The sequence below is a fragment of the Adiantum capillus-veneris genome, chromosome 2, assembly GCF_014529385.1.
Source record: "Adiantum capillus-veneris isolate H3 chromosome 2, ASM1452938v2, whole genome shotgun sequence".
Taxonomy (NCBI): Eukaryota; Viridiplantae; Streptophyta; class Polypodiopsida; order Polypodiales; family Pteridaceae; genus Adiantum; species Adiantum capillus-veneris.
This window is the reverse complement of record NC_140932.1, coordinates 56,052,746-56,071,226: the sequence shown is the minus strand read 5'-3', so window position 1 is coordinate 56,071,226 and position 18,481 is coordinate 56,052,746. Positions and strand designations below refer to the sequence as shown.

Sequence of the window (18,481 nt, the reverse complement as noted above, 5' to 3'; positions counted from 1 at the left end):
GCTAATCCAATCGTCTGATTATCCTAGACTTTGGTCGGGTCTTCAAGGTATCGGACAAGAATGAGGTTCTTCCCAAGGTTAAGTATAGCATTTAAGCACGCATTAGAATTAGATAAATATTTATGTAGCTATTAGCATAAAGCAAGCCAAATGTTCAATGATTTGTTTTGGACATATATTGGGTCTATTCCCACTTTCATTAATTAATTTCCAAGGATGATTCGTTTCGAATCATCAATTCAGAAGGAAAAGTTATCCTCCACGTCACACACCCGTCGTCCCCCGTGCACGATGGAATCTGTGACCCCCATGCACCTTCGCCTGCATCGCGATGGTCGTTTCCTTTTGCCCTCCCTCACCGTTGCCCAAGCCCACAGCAAACCGGAGCTGTAACCCCGCCATCTCGCCACACTCAGCATGCTCAACAGACAGAGAGACCATTGCTACATCCTCCGTAGCTTGCTCGCCTTTGCCCCTTATGCTAAAAACGGACAATGGCCAACTTTTGTATATTCCCCTTACCCTCACCCTGTTTGAACACAGTTTGTTCACAATCGGGAAGCGCCATTGCCACCGGACTGCATCCAGATGATCGTGAAACAATTAATCCCTGTCTCTACTGCCTTGGCTATGACACACTCCATCCACACGATTGGCAGCCAGAACATCACATTCCATCGGGACAAATGGCATCTCCCTCTCTCTTTTTCTCTCTCTCATCCTTTCCGATTCACGACAGCTCTCTCTCTCTCTCTCTCTCTCTCTCTCTCTCTCTCTCCCCATCTGTCGCCTTTGCCTTATTTGACCCAAACCCACTACAGCATCTCCGTAGATTCCTATGGAAAGAAATGCAAAAAAATTGTAGGGACATAGTGGGTTTTTGGTGTCTAGACTTTGAATCTGATAATCTTTTTTTTTTTCGACACACCAGAGGGCCCACAGGGGGAGGTGCTTATCCCTTCCAAATATTAGCCATGTCACATGGTCGGGAAAGGGTTGCATGTACCATCGAGCAAGAGCCACACGTAGGCATACCACGGCCATGTGTTGGAAACGACGGAGAGAACTCGTAGCAACCAACTAAGAACCTCCTCCTCGGATGACCCACCCCAAGAGGAGGATGCACTCGAGTTTCCAAGGGCAAGAACCTTAGCAACGTGAAGACAAGGTGAGCACAAGGTGTCCCTCTAGAGTGTGCCCTACCCTAACAGCCCACAACCCATAGGTTGAGAGGCCAAAGCCTTACCGTTAGACCAACTCTTTCGGGACTGAATCCGATTATCTTACGGCCTCTGCGAGCGTTGAGGAGTTCACAAAGGTGGTTGTGTGTGTGTGACCTATCATCTACGGCAACTAGAGCCAAAAAGTGGAGCAGGATAATGCGTTGCAGCTTGTGGGCATGTGTGTAGCGGGAGAGAAAAGAAAATGAAACCATTTTGGACGAATGGCAGAGAGAGAGAGAGAGAGAGAGAGAGAGAGAGAGTTGCATGGCAGCTGAGTGTGAGTGCATGATGGAGAGAGCCATAATCTGAGCCGCCTTTATATGCGAGTCAAGGGCTGCAACAGTGCATAAGTGCGAGTGGGGGAGTACCCTTGCATGCTGTTAACTAGTTGCTGGTCCTCGTCTGTCGATCGCTGCCCCTATGGTGATGCAGCAAGCCCAAGGCGTCCCTATTGTGGTTGTCATGGCGCCTCCAGTCCTGGACTTGGATCCCCACTGCCACCCTCGCCTCTACTGCGCTTCAAGTGCTTATGCGCCAGCACCAAGCTATACTCTCCTTGCCCTATTCGTAACCGTCATCGGGTCATCGTCAATGCAAAAAGAAAAATTTCCCTTGAATGGTGTATTGGCATAGTGTCCCACGATGGCTATTCGTTGCTTGGGAATGTGGTACAGTTCTCCCTTAACTCTCACACCTTGATCTCAGGTAGATGGTTGCATGGTGTTGATGAATAAAAGCCCATCTTCTTCCTTCCCTTGAGGTGAGAGATTCCCTCCATCTCTTCTTCTTATCAAACTGTGTTATCTAAAATTATTTAATCTACCAGGCTACAAAGATGTTTCCACCAATCGATGTACATACATATACTACTCACATGTTGGGTTGTTGTTTTTTTTTAAAATCAATTCTCGTAAGATTCCCCTCCCCCCTTTACCCTACAAAGCTCTCTTGTGTGTTGTTCCCTCTTGTGTGTTGTTCCCTCTGTGCTAAAGTTCTCCGCCGACTCTCCAACCAGACCGCCTTCTCCATCTCCTCGTACATCTCCTGCACTATGGCTATGGAGCAGTTAGCACACACGCGGAGAGAGAGAGAGAGAGAGAGAGAGAGAGAGTCCTTCGCTCTTTGCACATTGCACCTTGTGAAGCCATTGGCGTTCAAGGTGAAAGCGTAGGCGATTGCATATGAGAAAGGCCTTCACTTTGCATCTGCAACACACACACACAGACCATCACAGTAGAATATGATCTAAGTTTCATTTTTCAAAATGGTAGGCACATACCTTCTATGTGTTTAATTAAAAGCATTTTGTTATAATGCATGTCTCTTATGAGCCTATACACCCCCCATTGGAAACATGCAAAAGCCATAAACTCGCTCAATACATATATCAAGAGCTTTGACGATGAAAACAAAAAAAAAAAAAGCAATGTCTATAAACACAAGGAAAGCAAATTAGTAGATAAAATTTAGAAATAACTTAGCTCCATCAATATTGCAAATAGAAATCCTCCATATCAAACATTTGTACATCGACCTTCGCTATGATACCACTGCTTTAGATGGATGTGAATTGTCCCTACAAAAAAACCCAAAATACCATTCTACGAGCCACATACTACAAATTTGCATGCTTGAAGTATCGTAGGCACACAAATGCAAGGTGAGATTGATAGGAGAGAAATAGAGAGCGAGATAAAGCTTGAGAGAATGTGTGAGTGCACCTCCCGGAGCGGAGTGCTACATAGGCATGGTGAGAGGGGAGAGGTAAGAGCAAAGAATAATGACACAAGACACTCAGCATTTTCCTCTTGCATGTATTTGTTTATAGATTGATCAATGCTCATTGACCTCCTTACGTCCCCATTCATGGATGTGAATCCTCCTCACATCCATGTGTCCTTTGCAAAAAAGTAGAGATCGAACAACATTAGCACCTCAAACACTAATGCAACCTGTTCTCTATTAAAAACAAAGTATAATCCCGAGCACCAAGGGCATTAGCCTCCCTAGGTTCCAATTTATGGATGTGAATCCTCATCACCCATGTCCTTTGCAAAAAAGTAGAGATTACCCGTTGCAAAAAAGAAGAGATTAAACACCGATACTCTAATCCTCTTTCTTCTTGTCCTCTACAAAAAAAAGTATAGTGTAAACCTCGGCACTTAGTGCATTGACCTTCCTAGATCCCAGTTTATGGATGTGAGTCCTCATCACCCATGCCCGTTGCAAAAAAATAGACATTCAACTCTAGCAGCCTCAACTCTCATTCAGCTTGTCCTCTCAAAAAAATCAAAGTGTAAACCCAAGCACCAAGGGCATTGCATCCCTAGAACACTTGTGATATGAGGGAGCAATAGCTATATGGTGCAGTTTCTTCTCTCCCTATTGTGATGTAAGGGAGTAGTAGTTGTATGGTGGAGTATCTTCTCTAGCGATTGTGCTCCTCCACCCACTTCAAAATTGTAGGCAAAAACCCAAAAGAACACTCTCTCTCTCTCTCTCTCTCTCTCTCTCTCTCCCCGGTATCTCATCTTCGGATTACCAATAGGAAATGCGAGAAAGCTAGGCAAAAGATGGAAGTCGAGTCCAATGAAGAGAGGTTCCGAGCATGGAGAGGAGGGAGGGAAATATCCAACCACACCAGGGAGGGAGGAGCTTGAGAGAGGAGGGAGCAGCTTGGAGCCATCGCAACCATGGTGAGGAGCAGTCTTGGTAATGGGTGTGAATCCTCCTCGCGCGTGCCCTTGGCAAAAAGGTAGAGAAAAATAACACTAGCACCCTAAACCTTGGTGCAACGTGTTCTCTTTTAAAAACAAAGTATAACCCCAGCACCAAGGATTACAAAAATAGGAGTCCAATGAAGAGAGGTTTCAAGCATGGAGAGGAGGGAGGACTTGGGAGAAGAGGGAGGAGGGAGGGATCCAACCACACTAGGGAGGGAGGAGCTTGAGAGAGGAGGGAGCAACTTGGAAGAGAATGCAACCGCCATAGCCATTGTGAGGAGGGGAGTCTTGGAAAAGGAGGGAGAAGCAAAGGAGCATCCATCACCATGGACGCATGAGATTCGAGTTTCATTATGGTCCACCTCTTTGACCCACTTACCCTCAAGTATATCTAACACGGGCATGGAAAATGGGATCAAATGCTCCCATCAATTTTGGGCCCCGACATGAGGCACCCGTCGTAGATCTTGTCGCAAAAATGCCCGAGTTTATTTTTTCCCACCACAATACATTTGCATGCCAAAACTCCATGGAAACATCCACATTCCACAAGTGATGTGCACGGAGAATGTGGTTAGACCAAACAGCTCCCATACCCCAAGTTATGGGTTCAAGCCTCCCGGGGGGGAGGGGGGGTAAACTCGAGTACCCGAGTTTACATTTTTTCCGAGTTTACATTGTCCTCAAAAGCCCAAGATCTACGGTGCTCCCAACATAGAAGCAATTGTAGCTCCTTGGGAGATAATAAATAAAGGTATCCTCTCATGTTTGTTCTAGTATAATCTTGGGCACCCGCAATTGATTTAAACTTCGAACCCTCACAAGTAAGGATCGACTCCCAACTTGAGTAGGGTTCACTGCAATTAAACTTTACTTGAATCAGAAACATCTTAAAGCTTAAGCTTCCAAACCCAAGAAGAAGAAAATAAGCTTTACCATAGTATGAACATCCCCAAGACCCCAAAGATCTATCCAACAAGTCTTCAGATCAAGATCTATCCCCTTTGCAGTTTGAGAATGCAAGGAGATCCATTCTATTTTATTTGTATCACATTTCAACCACAACCAAATATGGAGTGGATGAAGTCATATTATCTGGAAACGAGCCTTTCTAGTAAGGGAAGGATTAGTCTACCCAATTTTGGATTTGATATTCCATAAGGGTTTTGTGCTAAGGACCAGTTAAGAGAATAAAAATTCCTAAATCATTCATGGATTCACAGAAGCATCACTAGTGAAAAGGTGAAATTCAAGAATTAATCAATGAAGCTTGTAACTTGGCAAGCTCTAACCAGAGAAGAGGATGATTGAATTGAAATGATGCCTTCAATAGTTGTATCATTCAACATATTTGTCTTATATTTACTACTCTGAAAAGTGCAGATGATAACATACATAATGACCTTTGACATCAAAAGATTTTGGTCCACTGAATCTATTTATGCCAAAGGTTCGCATCATTTCCTCCATCACAACAATCAGCCCACTACTGCCTAGTTGCAGAAACAGCCATCTAAATGTCCATTCAAATCACTATGGCATCAGCCTTTTATAACAAATGCTTATAACATTGACCTAGTCACATGGAACACAAAATGGTGGAAAAACTAGGAATGGGGACAGACATGAATTGCCAGTCCGTGCATTGGTACAGGGACCGCAATCAGGAACAAAAGGACCCAAAAATGGCTATGACAGCATCAACAAGTGCTACAATAAAAAGTGGATATGGTTCATGTAGTCTTCACAATCAACTGTTTTCCACAGTGAGCCACCGTCTGAATGAGTGACACGGGCCTTAGTAAGATGCAGTTATACCAGCATCAGGAAATGCTAGCAATCAACCAACCTCTCAAGAAGCCGAGGAAACAATATGCCCAACTGGACCCCCATGAACATAGCACTACTCTTCTCCCATGTCAAAAATGATTTGAGGCTATTAATGTGTTCCACCCCTTACAAGACCAGGATTCATATTACCTTTCATGCCCAAGTAGCTGGTCTCTCACATGTTTGTCAAAGATCACCCATACTGAGAATTTTCCATATAAAGACAACAGCTTTGATTATCTTGGCACACATTCCTTAATGATACATATACCCAACAAAAGGGGAAATTTACACAGCCCCAATGATGCCCATGCAGAGGCGTTACTCCCATTTTGAGCACAGATGACATACAATTAGGGATTAAAGACTACTTTTTTCACAGATTCCACATAACTCATTCCTACAAAGAGTGGCTTCCAAACTGACGGTTCCAGTCTTCGTAATTGCCAAGCTCACTCTGAGATACAGATGGTTTGACATGCAGTAACGCATCTTGAAAATCCTGCATAGCCAACACATAAACGTTGCTTACTTTTCAACCACGTTGCAGTTGAAAGTTTTATCAAGGCCAGCTACAAGCCAACTTGCCTTCAGCATAACAGGCCTCATCTCTTCTTTCCTCAACTTGTTGATGTCAGTCCCTTGGAGCAGGAGCTCTCGAAGCGGACCCATAGAAGCTTCTTTTACTAGATTGCTCATATCTGATCCAGAGTAGCCTGAAAAGAAGTCAAATCCAAAACTTCTGGTAAAACAGTTCATTCTTTGGGATTTCGTTTGATAACCAAGATTGCCATACCTTCTGTCCCAGCACAAATTTTAGAGATGTCCTCCTCTGACAGCGTAAACAAGCCATCCTTTTTCAAAAGATTACGGACTATCCAAGCCCTAGCGTCTGTGTACCCGAGTAAGGATCGGTCTTTTTGAAATAAAGTCAAAAACACAAAACCAACAGACAAAAGAGTGAACCTGCAGAAGGCAATGGTATGTAAAGACGCTTCGACAGGCGTCTTCGGGCAGCTTCATCGAGCTCCTGAGGCCTGTTCGTAGCCCCTGCTTACAAATCATTGTTTCATACTTTCCAGCACAGTGAAGCCCTAGAAAAGCTTTGCTGCAACCAGACTTTACCTATAAGAAGTAGCTGATCAATACCACTTCCACACCCCTCCATCTCAATTAGAAACTGAGTCTTCAATCTCCTGCTGGACTCATGCTCTCCATCAGATTTGCGCTGCGAGAAAAATTAATTTATCATATTGTACAAGTGTACATAGCCTATGCAAGGAGCCCCACTACCATCCCTACCTGTGACAGCAAGGAATCTATCTCATCAATAAATATGACTGCTGGTTGACGGCAGCTTGCGACTCCAAAAAGTGCCCTAACCAGCTTTTCCCCTTCTCCAATCTGTAATAAGACTCTGAATAAGGAACAATACTTGTTTACAAGCTCCTAAGACATAACCACTTGGCTACTTGATTAAGCATACCCATTTACTAGTTAATGAGCTCGCAGAAATTGAGAAAAATGTTGCTTTTGCCTCCCCTGCTATTGCTTTACCAATCATTGTCTTACCCGTACCCTAGCATCAAAACCACTAGAAACTCACTTATCCACATTAGCCATTTATATCCAATCTCTTGCTTCAATACGTACCGGCGGGCCAAACAAAAGAAGACCTTTACCCGGAGACCTGCAACCTTGAAAAATATCTGGCCGCAATAGCGGCCAAATTACCATTTCTGTGACACACTTCTTTGCATGCTCTAACCCCGCTGAGGAAACATATCAAATTAGAGTCTTTTAGAAAACCAAAACCCCCACACATGCATTGATGCCAAGTGAATGACCACTTGCCAATATCATCCCATCGCACGTTGGGATCCTGATCCATTATCTCATTGCTTATATGCTCGATCAGCTTGGGCTCCACATTCTTTAGCTTATCTGGTAGCTCACCGTCAGGCCCTACAAGAAGTTCCAAGCTGCAGTAAAAGTAGCATAAGTTAAACAGACTTACTCCATCGAGACTCAAAGCTGACGAAAACGAAATATAACCCTACCATCGTCGGGTTGATTCCTCAAGCCCTTCAGCAGCACCACGAGGGGTTGTTGCATAGCCAGCACCACCACCATTGGAGCGGACAGGAGGGACAAAATTTCCTCTAACGCCGCGACGGCTCATACCTAACATCTTTGGAACATTGCTGCGTTGCCTGTTATTATTTGAAGAATATGAGGCAGGAGAGGGACCCGCAAAGCCTGACGAGGAAGTTTGCACTTGAGCAGCCCCACTACCTCGCTTTTGAATGCTTTCCATGGCCTACAGAAAATCATCAATGTTTGAAAAAACATGTAAATCATAGTTTGATAAATTTTCTACGTAACAGAAATCAAGGCTATACCCATTTGTGCTTTGCTGTGACAAAGCCAGAAGCCCTTGACTCTTGTTCATTTCCATCTCCAACTGCTCCGGATTCTGCTCCTCTAGAAACGCAGCTGGATTCTTCTGAGTGAAAAGCCTTTCGTCGCTTCCTTAAGGAGCCATAAGTATTCTCTTCCTCCTCAACTACAAATACAGGTGAGGCTCTACTTCCCATAGCATTCAATGACTTCAGCACTTTAATTTGGTCTTCTTCAGCAGCCTGCTTTTGTGGAATGCCACTGCTGTTCCTGCTTGGCCCAGCAGAAGGCTTTGCATTCCCATTCCCATTACCATAAAGAGAAGTCAACTTGGCTTGAGTTAAATTTCTGCACACCTTGGGACTGCTTTCGCCTGAGGCTTCTGATTTCAGAGATATGCTCTTCGTTGTCTTACCTGCAAGCAGACATCCTTGTTGAGTTGCTTTGCCTTCACCTTTTGAGAGAACTGGTCTGGAAACACTTGGGTCACATTTGACATCCACCTGAAATATATTTCAAAATGTCTTGATGGTCTCCTCATTGAAAGTCAATCTCTTAAGTATCTCCATGACAGTCTTCACAATTTTAAAAGCGGATGTCAACACTCATCGAGAAATTCTTACACTTTTGTGCTCATCGGCTTTGAGATGAGAGCTCGTGTATGGAAGAAAGTACTTGGACTGCTTAATCTTGTTAAAATCCACTCCTGCACTCTTCTTGAAAATGTTATTCTTGTAGCCATTCACCTGTTCAAATGCACAACTGAAATAAACATGAGGTCATTGCATGGCTTCTAATCACTTGAAATGAGAGCTACTAGTGCTTCGGTCATGCTTGAAGTCTTAACCATTCTGAAAATCAAGTAGAAAGAGTATTTAACCAAAAAATCAAGTTCTCCAACAAGTAAAGAAGGGATACCCACATCAATCAAGCTGCTTTTGCAAACATAGTTCCTCCTTTCTTCTCTTCTCTTTGTCCAATTGAAATTTCATTATCTTTTGGCTTGCTTTTACTTCCACATAGAAGTGAAAAGCCCATCCACTACTTTGCCATTGCTAGCGATATTATCTCCTATTCACACAAATTGCAAGTGCTACCTTCCTTCTAAGTTCACATTCCTCTATCATCCGATTGATTATTACTCCTATGACCTTCCTGGTTAACCATCACCTTGTTCATGGTGGCCATTTGTAAGTTTGCTCCATGTTAAGCCAACTAGATTGAATGCACTTTCATGAGCATCACATTCCTTTTAGTGCAGAAAAAAAAATCTCTGGTTTATTATTAGCAATCAATTCAGCAAGGTTCGAGTGTATGCTTACGCGTGTGTAGAGGAGCGGGGCAAGCCATGAAATTACTGAGACAGAAGCTGAAGCCTGACAGACTTAATCTTCTTAGCTCTCTTACCAGGATACAACATTGGCAGATGCTCTATTCTGGCAGAACTCTTCTCTTCAACACTATGTGGTGCAAGTACCAGGGTGCCATTGAAAGTGTGTGCCATCATCCAAATACGCAACAGTAGAGAAGTGAAATTATCATATAATCACCCTAACCAGATATGCAGACTTTCATGTAATAAAGGGGTTCTGATGAAATAACACTCAAAATCAATGAGAGGCGCATTAAAATCAGAAGACATGCAAACATTTTGACAAGCTAACAATAAGAACAGTTTTCTCTTGAATTCATGGCAATGACAAGTGAAAGGTAAGTCTGATGAGGATGACAAAGGATAAAGAGTATCATACCGGTCAAGGGAAGGAGCAGCAATGTCTCGAGCAGCATCGATCCGCTGTTTGGTGTCTTCAATGATGGGGGCAATGACAGTGCGATCATCTGGGGTGTGGCATTCGCTCTCTAGAAAACCTAACAAGCAAAGGCCAAGGGCAAGGGCAGTCTCTGCATCGCCCTTGTCGAGAGCAAGGTCTGCTCCGAACTGCAGAGAGTGGAGCCTTTGCAGCTTCTCATCCACGACCTGCTTCCAAGTCCTTGTCCTAGGTTGGCCTGCATCAACCCCCTCCGTCGTTTCCTGCTTGCATTCCTTCTCCTCATCGGCCATCGTCTTCTGCAAGCTCCCCATCCGTGCGCGCTTAGCTGCTACATTCGCAAGAGCGGGAAATGCCTCGCAGACAATTTTGAGAAGAGTAAAAATCAGGCCCACTTGTCAAAGGTTTTTTTTTTGGTTCTCTTTTCGATATTGTGTGTGTGTATGTGTGGCCCCCCTTGTGGAGGCAGAGAGGAAAAAAGAAATCAAGGTGGTCAAGTTATTCGTACTAGTATGGCCGGCCACCTCTGGCGGCCTCTCTCTCTCTCTCTCTCTCTCTCACACACACACACACACATGGTTAATCACAATCCATCTCTCACTGATGAAGGACGCTAATTTTAACCCTAATAATTCGTTGCAAACTCGTTGCAGACAAATACACGTGTGGCACTTGTAGGTTGTACATATAAACACCCAAGTCCCCCTTTTGTATAGGCGAAGACGAAGTCACCTCCGTACCACAACCCCATAGACCGAGCACTTAGCTAGCGAGAGCAAGAAACCGAGCACTTGCAAGTAGCCCGTCTTGCAAGCTGAGGTCGTGCACAAATTTGTCAAAGCGCTACACCTCTTCATGCTCTCAACCTCCTGCAAGCCTATGTCAGCGACCACCTATTGCTTCTCTCAACTATTAATTGGATACCACCAGCTAGGTCCGCATTTGAGTGCCCCATCGTAGAAGCCTCCCGCACTTGCTTGCCTCCAGGATAGTTGTATATCATTGCTGCAAAACCCTTAAGATTGCAGCCATTAAGCTTCGATAAGTCACACCTCCTGCCTTGTAGATCAAAGTGATGAGGAGTCGTTAGCATGGTGGGAAGCAACTTCAACAGTCTGTGAGCTTGTTGGAGAAAAAGAAAACGATTTGAATGTAATGCACAAAGTGTTTCCGTGTCCATACAGTTGCATAAAAAAATTTCATTAATACATCACCCACACATATCCTCGTTGTGCATTTAGCTTGACATGCTGCAGCATTCACAAAATTAGCAATAACAAAACAACACCAACACGTTAATTTGTGCATTTTGCAGTATGCTCATTAACATCGCCGACTCGATGTGATCTACTCGATTGATGGAGGATGACACCTAGATGTTGAGCTTATAACCTAGCTACGGATTCGGAACCACTCCTCTACAAATACACATCGTCCCTCCTCTCCACCCTTGCATGCGATGGCAAGCTGGGAGTCTCTCTCTCTCTCTCTCTCTCTCTCTCTCTCTCTCTCTCTCTCTCTCTCTCTCTCTCTCTCTCTCTCTCTCTCTCTCTCTCTCTCTCTCTCTCTCTCTCTCTCTCTCTCTCTCTGCATTTGCACGTCGATTGACAAAATCTCCCTTGCAATGGCAACTCAACATGTGAAGGTCTTTGATTAAATACACCCCCACCTTCTCTTCCGTGATCTCAGTTCTCATCGTACTTTGAGTTGCGGGATCCAGTGCAAGGATGTGCCAGGAGCCTCGGGCTGCGGGGTAGTGGGTTATTGGGCCTCGTGCAGAGGGTTGTGCTTGCGAGCAAATCCAGCCAAGCTGTCGGCAACCAACAACAACAAATCCATCGTGGCCTAAAGCACATGCATGCAATGGAAGGAGGTGCTACTATACAACAGCGTGTACATGCGGCTTCAACAACTATCCTCAATAACTATGGGGCAGGTGGCTTCGAGGAGGCAGAGAAAAGCATGGTGTCCTGCGAAGCGAGCTGCACTCCTATGCATCGACGTTGTGAGCGGGATGAAAACACACACAGCGCCTCTATAACGACCCGACACACACTCTTGGGAAGATACACACACACACTAGGGGGCACCACTCGGCTTACACAACACACCTGGCCGAGACAGGAAACACACCTATGGAGTGAGAGGAGAGAGATTATCCACTTGCCCACTCCACACAGAGACACACACACACACACACCCAAAAAAACTCAGCTCAAAAGAGGAGAATTTCTGATGCTTAGATACAATTAGCTTGGGCCAACACCAATGGGGCAAATAGCTCACACAATATAGGTAAAATAAGCCAGATACAATCACAAACTAGAGCAGAAACTTCGCTCATAGGAGAAACTTACATAGAAAAACAGCAGGAAAAGAGTGAGGAATTTGGCAAAATGGACAGCTCCATCGCGTCCAGAACGGCCCAAAACCCCAGTCTACAATGTCAAAGTGCTCAAATCCGACCTCAGATGAGCAGTTTACGGCCAAAACAGGCTCCAAAAACACCAAAAACACACCTGCGGCTGTTCCTCCTCTCTTCTCCACGTTTTTTATGGTCTTCTCTCTCTTTTCTCAGTTCCCACACTTAGCTTTATTACTTGGGCACCCTTGGCCTTTTAGATGACCTCAAACGGACCCCGAACAGGCCAAAAACTGACCTCGCAGTGCATAGTTGTCACCTTTTTGCATCATCCGCACACCTGGCACTCAGCTTTTTTCAAATAATGCATCTCGCCACCACGTGAAGTGGCCCCAAAAAGTGGTCCTAATGATGACCTTTCTGCGTAACTCTCACAAGAAAACACCCACGTTGTGTCCGTCCTCATCTGCGTGCAAATATTGACCTCGTTTGCCCTCCTGACGCCACTAGATGTCATCTGACGCACCTGCTGACCTCATGTGGTCGGCCCGCGGATAGCTTCCTCGAGAAGTTTTACACACTATAAACTCCTCATTATTGTAGAAAACACAGTGGTACTGGTAATAGTGAAAATCGATGCACTATGTACATGTTGTCCTACCTATACACATGTGGGCCCCACGTAACCACCTGGCTAAGGAAAATGGGCAATCCTTTATTTGATGCACCATGCATGTATATGTACATATGCGCAATCCCTTGCTCCAAAAAACTCTTGACATAATTTGCCCATCCCCTAGCCTGCTAGATCATTCATGATCAGCAGCAGCAAAGAGAGATATGAGACTCGCCGCATCACAGGTCTCCTCATCCCTCACCAACACTGCTTGATCCACAGACAGCTCATCTTGCTCCACCATCATCAATCTAGCATGATACAATTTAAGACGCAACCCATTTACCCTTGACTTATGTAGAACACCATCCAGGTTAGCCAGCTGATATGTGCCATTTGGAAAACACTCCACTACCTTGAAAGGGCCTTCCCACTTAATTTGAAACTTCTTTTGGAAGGTGTTGTCCAGCTTACTGTTGTAGCGCAAAACCAAGTCATGTTTCTTGATACCCTTACTTTTAACCGTTTCATTTATCTTTGCCAAAGCCTTATCCTGCATCTGCCCATAATGCTCCAATGCGCTCATCCTATCCAACTGGACCTCTTGTAACTGCAAGAGCCTCTCTTTGAATGCATCACTAGGTGACCCAAGCAACTTCTCTAACATCTTGACCGCAGGCAACTCTACCTCCACAGGCGATAGTGCTTCCTTTCCATACACCAAATGAAATGGAGTAAACCCTGTACCTGTCTTCACCGAAGTACGGTAAGCCCATAATGCACTAGGCAATTCCAAATCCCAATTCTTTCCTTGGTGCTCTGTCACTTTCGAAAGAATCTGTACCAACTCACCATTGAATATTTCATTTAAGCCATTACACTGTGGGTAATAAGGAGTGGTATGCTGGTGCCTAATCTTCATCTTTGTGCATAAGAAGTCTAGCAGTTTAGCTCTAAATCCTGGCCCCTTATCTGAAAGTAGCTCTAATGGCACCCCAAACTTGCAACATATTTCATCATACACAAATTTTGCCACATCCTTTGCAGCGATCTGTTTTACTGCTATAGCCTCTGCCCATCTAGAGAGATAGTCCACTACCGTTAAGATATAGCTTTTGCCCCTGCTTGTGATAGGTAACGGGCCTATTGCATCAATCCCCCACTTTTCAAACACATCAAACGCCATAATGGTTTTTCGTAGCTCTGGCTTCAACACTCTCTTCCCAAATGCTTGACACCTATTGCAAGACCTACACCAATGGTGAACATCCTTGTGCAAACTAGGCCATACATACCCCTCTTGCAAAATCTTATGCAAGGTGATCTTTAGAGCAAAATGGCCACCACATGCGCCTTCATGATTCTCTTCCAACACTCTGTAAAGCTCCTCCCGCCAAGGTACACGTCTCAACACGAGATCAGCCCCTTTCATGTATAAGACATCACCAATCAATTTGTACATGTATGCTCTACGCACAAAGCTATACTTCTTAGACTTCTGAATCTCCTTTGGAATGATTCCTGTTAGCAAAAACTCCTCTTCTTGAGCCAAACTTTCCCGGCCATGATAAAGAGGTAAATTGGTCCTCAACACGAATAGCTCCCCAATCATGCCTTGAGCTGCTTCATGTGCCTCTCCATTTAGAGCACGTTCAATGTGTCTGATGCTCCATGCTTCAAACTTTTTTAACAGGCCTTTAATTCTAAAGCACATTTCCTTCAATGAGGTGTTCTTGCTCTTCCACACACCCAGCACTTGCTTCACCACTAACAAGGCATCACCTTTTATGCTCAACCTTCGAACCCCATGCTTCAAACAAATGTGTAATCCGGCTTCCAATGTAGCATATTCAGCAAAAGGCCGTGGTAGCAAGTAATGACGAAATCGTCGACAAGCAAATATTACACTGGCCATCACTAGCTCTACTTCCGATAACTTTCTCTCCGCTACCAACTGCACTCGGCTTGCACAATACACTGGCCTCATATAATGGCTGCCCTTCCCCTTTTGCAATAGCATGGCTCCAATGGCATCATCCCCTACTGATGGATTTACATAAAAAACTTTCTCCCAATCAGGAGCCTGCAAGGGTGACAACCCCCCTAACACCTCTTTCACCTCTTGAAACACTTCTTCACACTTGTCATCCCATTGCAATGGATCATGCTTTGCCACTTGCTGTAATGGATAAAGAATCTGAGAAGACAATGGAATAAACCTTGCCATGTACTTCACTTTGTGTATAAAGGTTGCCAATTGCTTCGTACTCGTAGGTGATGGAAGAAGAATAATAGACTTAACCTTGTCTGGATCAGCCTCAATGCCATTTTCTGACACCATGTGGCCCAATAACTTCACCCTTGGCTCTGCTAGATGACATTTCTTTGGATTTAGTTGTCCTCCACATTCATCATATCGAGCGAATACCATCTGCAGCTTCTCATGGTGATCAACCCTACTGCTATAGACACAGAAGTCATCCATAAAAGCTTTAACACAACTACCAATGAATGGTTCCAACACCCAATTTGCTCTCTCTTGATAAAAGGAAGGTCCATTTGACAACCCAAATGGCAATACTGTGTAGCAATAGCAGCCCCATGGCGTAATAAAAGTTGTGTTTGTGCGGTCTTTAAGAGCAATCTTCAATTGAAAATAGCCTGAAAAACCATCATAGACACTGTACCTCTTATAACCTACCATTGAATCCAAGATCTGATCGATGAATGGAAGAGGATATGGGTTCTTCTTAGTGGCTACGTTTAAGGATTTAAAATCTACCCAGTATAATAGGATATGCTCCCAACCCTGCTGGCATCACATGAAAATCAACCACTGCCTTTGCATCATATGCCTCCACTTCTAAGCTCTTTACAACACCCAAGCATTTTACTTTTTGATGGTTTGCCAATCTGATCCGAAACCCTGACACCCCAGCCACTGTGAGACCCATCCTCTCAACGCATGAGTGTGTTATGACGCATATTTGGGCTCCGCCATCCACATAACCTTGTCCCAAATTTTTCCTTTTATGCCACACATCTACTATTGGACAAATTTCTGGTAGCTCATCCATTGCCAACACCTTTACTGAACCTCTCTCTGGATCTTTCTCCATTGGGTTAACCATCCTCTTCCACTGTCGCTTTAGCTTAGGCACCATCTCTATAAGCTTCCCAAAAGTAACATCTGCCTTCCTGCTCGTCAGATCCTCCCTCAAGTCATAGCTTAATTGCCCATCCCCTAGTGGAAAATCTGAAACATGAAACTTTCGACGAGCTCTCTTTTTCCTCTTGGCCTTGACATCCTCGCCTTCATGGCTCTTTCCTTTCTTCTTACTAGGACCTGGGGCACTTCTTCCTTCCTTATCCTCTGTGGTCCTCTTCCCAATAGGCATCACTAATGTATCCTTTAGCTTTGATGCCTTCTCCAAGGTGACTACACTTAGCACTTTTGTCTTTCCCTTTTCCTCCTGGGTCAGTCCACTGGTTCCTTCGTCTCCCTTAATTTCGATGCCATAATCATTTGACCTAGTTAGCACCTGTCTTGGCAATGGATACATGTCTCCCCCCATCCTTGGTGGCTTATCACATTGCGGGCTGATGTGACCCATCTCTCCACAATTATAACATGTGGGCGTCTGCGTCCAAAACCTACCATTGCTTTGTCCAACACCATTCCTAGGCCTTTCTTCACCTCCTGGCTGATTTGCAAACCTCCCTCGACCTCGATTATTTCCCACTTGACCTAGCATGTTTAGGCTGAGATTCTTCATCAAATCTACCATTTGCCTCATGTCTTGCCTTAGCCCATCATCTTGCACTGCTGTAGTGACCACTGCTGGCATAACCTGAGTAGTAACAGGAACTTCTGGTTCATGATGAACCCCTGACATGCGCCCTTGTAAAGACTTTATAGGCTGAAATTCAGACCTCATTGGCAAAGACTCCACCCCTAACTGGCTCATTTTCCTCAGCTTCCACTCTTTGTTCCTTGCTACCTCTAGTGCATCCTCATATGTCCTAGGCTTCTTTAGCTCCACTCTCCAACGTATATTCTCCCAAAGACCAGCCAAGAACCTGTCCTTCTTCATCATGTCAGGCGGGGGTACCTGTGGTGCTAAAGCCTTGCACATTCGCTCCCATGCCAATGAAAACTTACGTATGTACGCATCTACTGGCTCACCTTCCTTTTGCACCAAAGCCTGTACTTCTTGCCACACCTTGTCAGGATCTTCTATCTTCACAAACTCCACTTCCAACCCATGTCGTAGATTGTCCCAACTCAACCTTACAGGTGGATCAGTCACACGCAACTCCTCTTCAAATGCTTTAGACCAAGCTCGTGCATCACTCTTCAAACAAATTTGGAGAAGACGTAACATTTGCGCCAGTTCATGAATCTGCTTGCTAATGCAGGCAACCTCCAGCTTTTCCAGAAAGTCCTCCACATCTTCATCACTTCTTCCATGAAACTCTGGATAAGAGAAAGCCATGGCTAGAGGACCCCTTCAAACACACGTGCAAGAACCCAAAACTTTTCACTACCCAATCCCCAGAAACTTCAATGGAGCTCAGCTTTAGATGAGAACAAACACATGCACATCAAATGAGTTTTCATAGTTGATCATCGGAATTACAACAGGCAAAGGACATTCCAGGATCTCTCTCAATCTTCTTGGCCCAAACATAAAGACTATGCGCTGCTGGAAAAAGATCTTCCTGGACACATGAACATTAATCTGAATTCTTTGAGTTAAATGAAAAGGAGTGAACTGAGGGCCATTTTGATCATCCATTAAAGCCAACCATGAAGCTCCCAAGAAGGCACACCTGACTCAACCTCTGATTTTGCCAAAATTTCAGCAGCATAACAGCATAAATGGCTCAAAATACCAAAAAACCAGCCATCATAACTTGGGAAAATTTCGACAGAGTTTCCCCAGAAGTAGAGCAGTAGGAACCCAAAATATAGACTGTCTATGTATGCATAAACTGTCAACAATAGAACCCGAGCATCAAGTAGGACTCACTAGTACATAGCCTATGGCGAGGTCACGAAAAGGGTGCTCCAGCCACCTGTATCACCGAAAGGATCTCCACATTTGAGAATCCCCCAGCTCAATAAAAACCTCACGCTATCGACCCTCACACGAAGGCTAATGCAAACCGCGTATAGTCAAGTCTCAGAAATGACTATCTTCCAGACCAAGTCTCAGAAATGGCTGGGACTGCCAAATACAACCAAGTATGGCTCCACAAATGCGTACAATGGCAGTTTCCACAAGTACGTACAATCCAGCAGACAATGCGCTCAAACAGGCGCCAAGTGATGCATACCCACAACAACTGCAAGTGACATCACTGCTAGTATATCACTGTACTCCAGCTACCTGTACCTGTGTGAATCACCTGTACCTGTACATGTCCCTGTAACCTGTAACCTGTAACCTGTAATCTACAACCTGCAACCTGTAATCCCGAAGCTCGAAGCTCGAAGCTCGAAGCTCGAAGCAGAAGGTACTCGAAGAAGATCCTCCGTGGGGGCGCCAAAAGAA

At 44.6% G+C, this 18,481-nt stretch overlaps 1 protein-coding gene across 1 annotated transcript; it reads right to left on the bottom strand.

The window, feature by feature from the left end:
• Window positions 1-5,994: 5,994 nt before the first annotated feature.
• On the bottom strand, window positions 5,995-10,343 carry LOC147462823 (P-loop containing nucleoside triphosphate hydrolases superfamily protein). Its single transcript, XM_086485677.1, has 13 exons — window positions 9,928-10,343; window positions 8,800-8,938; window positions 8,179-8,679; window positions 7,837-8,096; window positions 7,631-7,758; window positions 7,430-7,548; window positions 7,263-7,355; window positions 7,079-7,180; window positions 6,902-7,004; window positions 6,743-6,826; window positions 6,573-6,668; window positions 6,365-6,492; window positions 5,995-6,278 (listed from the first exon to the last, which is right to left on the bottom strand). The coding sequence occupies exons 1-13, from the start codon at window positions 10,257-10,259 to the stop codon at window positions 6,177-6,179; spliced, it is 2,187 nt and encodes a 728-aa protein (XP_086341803.1). The 5' UTR covers window positions 10,260-10,343; the 3' UTR covers window positions 5,995-6,176.
• Window positions 10,344-18,481: the final 8,138 nt, after the last annotated feature.

Bases quoted from the DNA above. Each gene is read 5' to 3' on its own strand.
- LOC147462823 (XM_086485677.1), bottom strand. From the start codon at position 10,259: ATGGGGAGCTTGCAGAAGACGATGGCCGATGAGGAGAAGGAATGCAAG. The intron at 8,680-8,799 runs GTAAGAATTTCT...AATATATTTCAG, and splicing joins AAGCCGATGAGCACAAAAGT to GTGGATGTCAAATGTGACCC. The intron at 6,669-6,742 runs GTTCACTCTTTT...TCGGGTACACAG, and splicing joins CATACCATTGCCTTCTGCAG to ACGCTAGGGCTTGGATAGTC.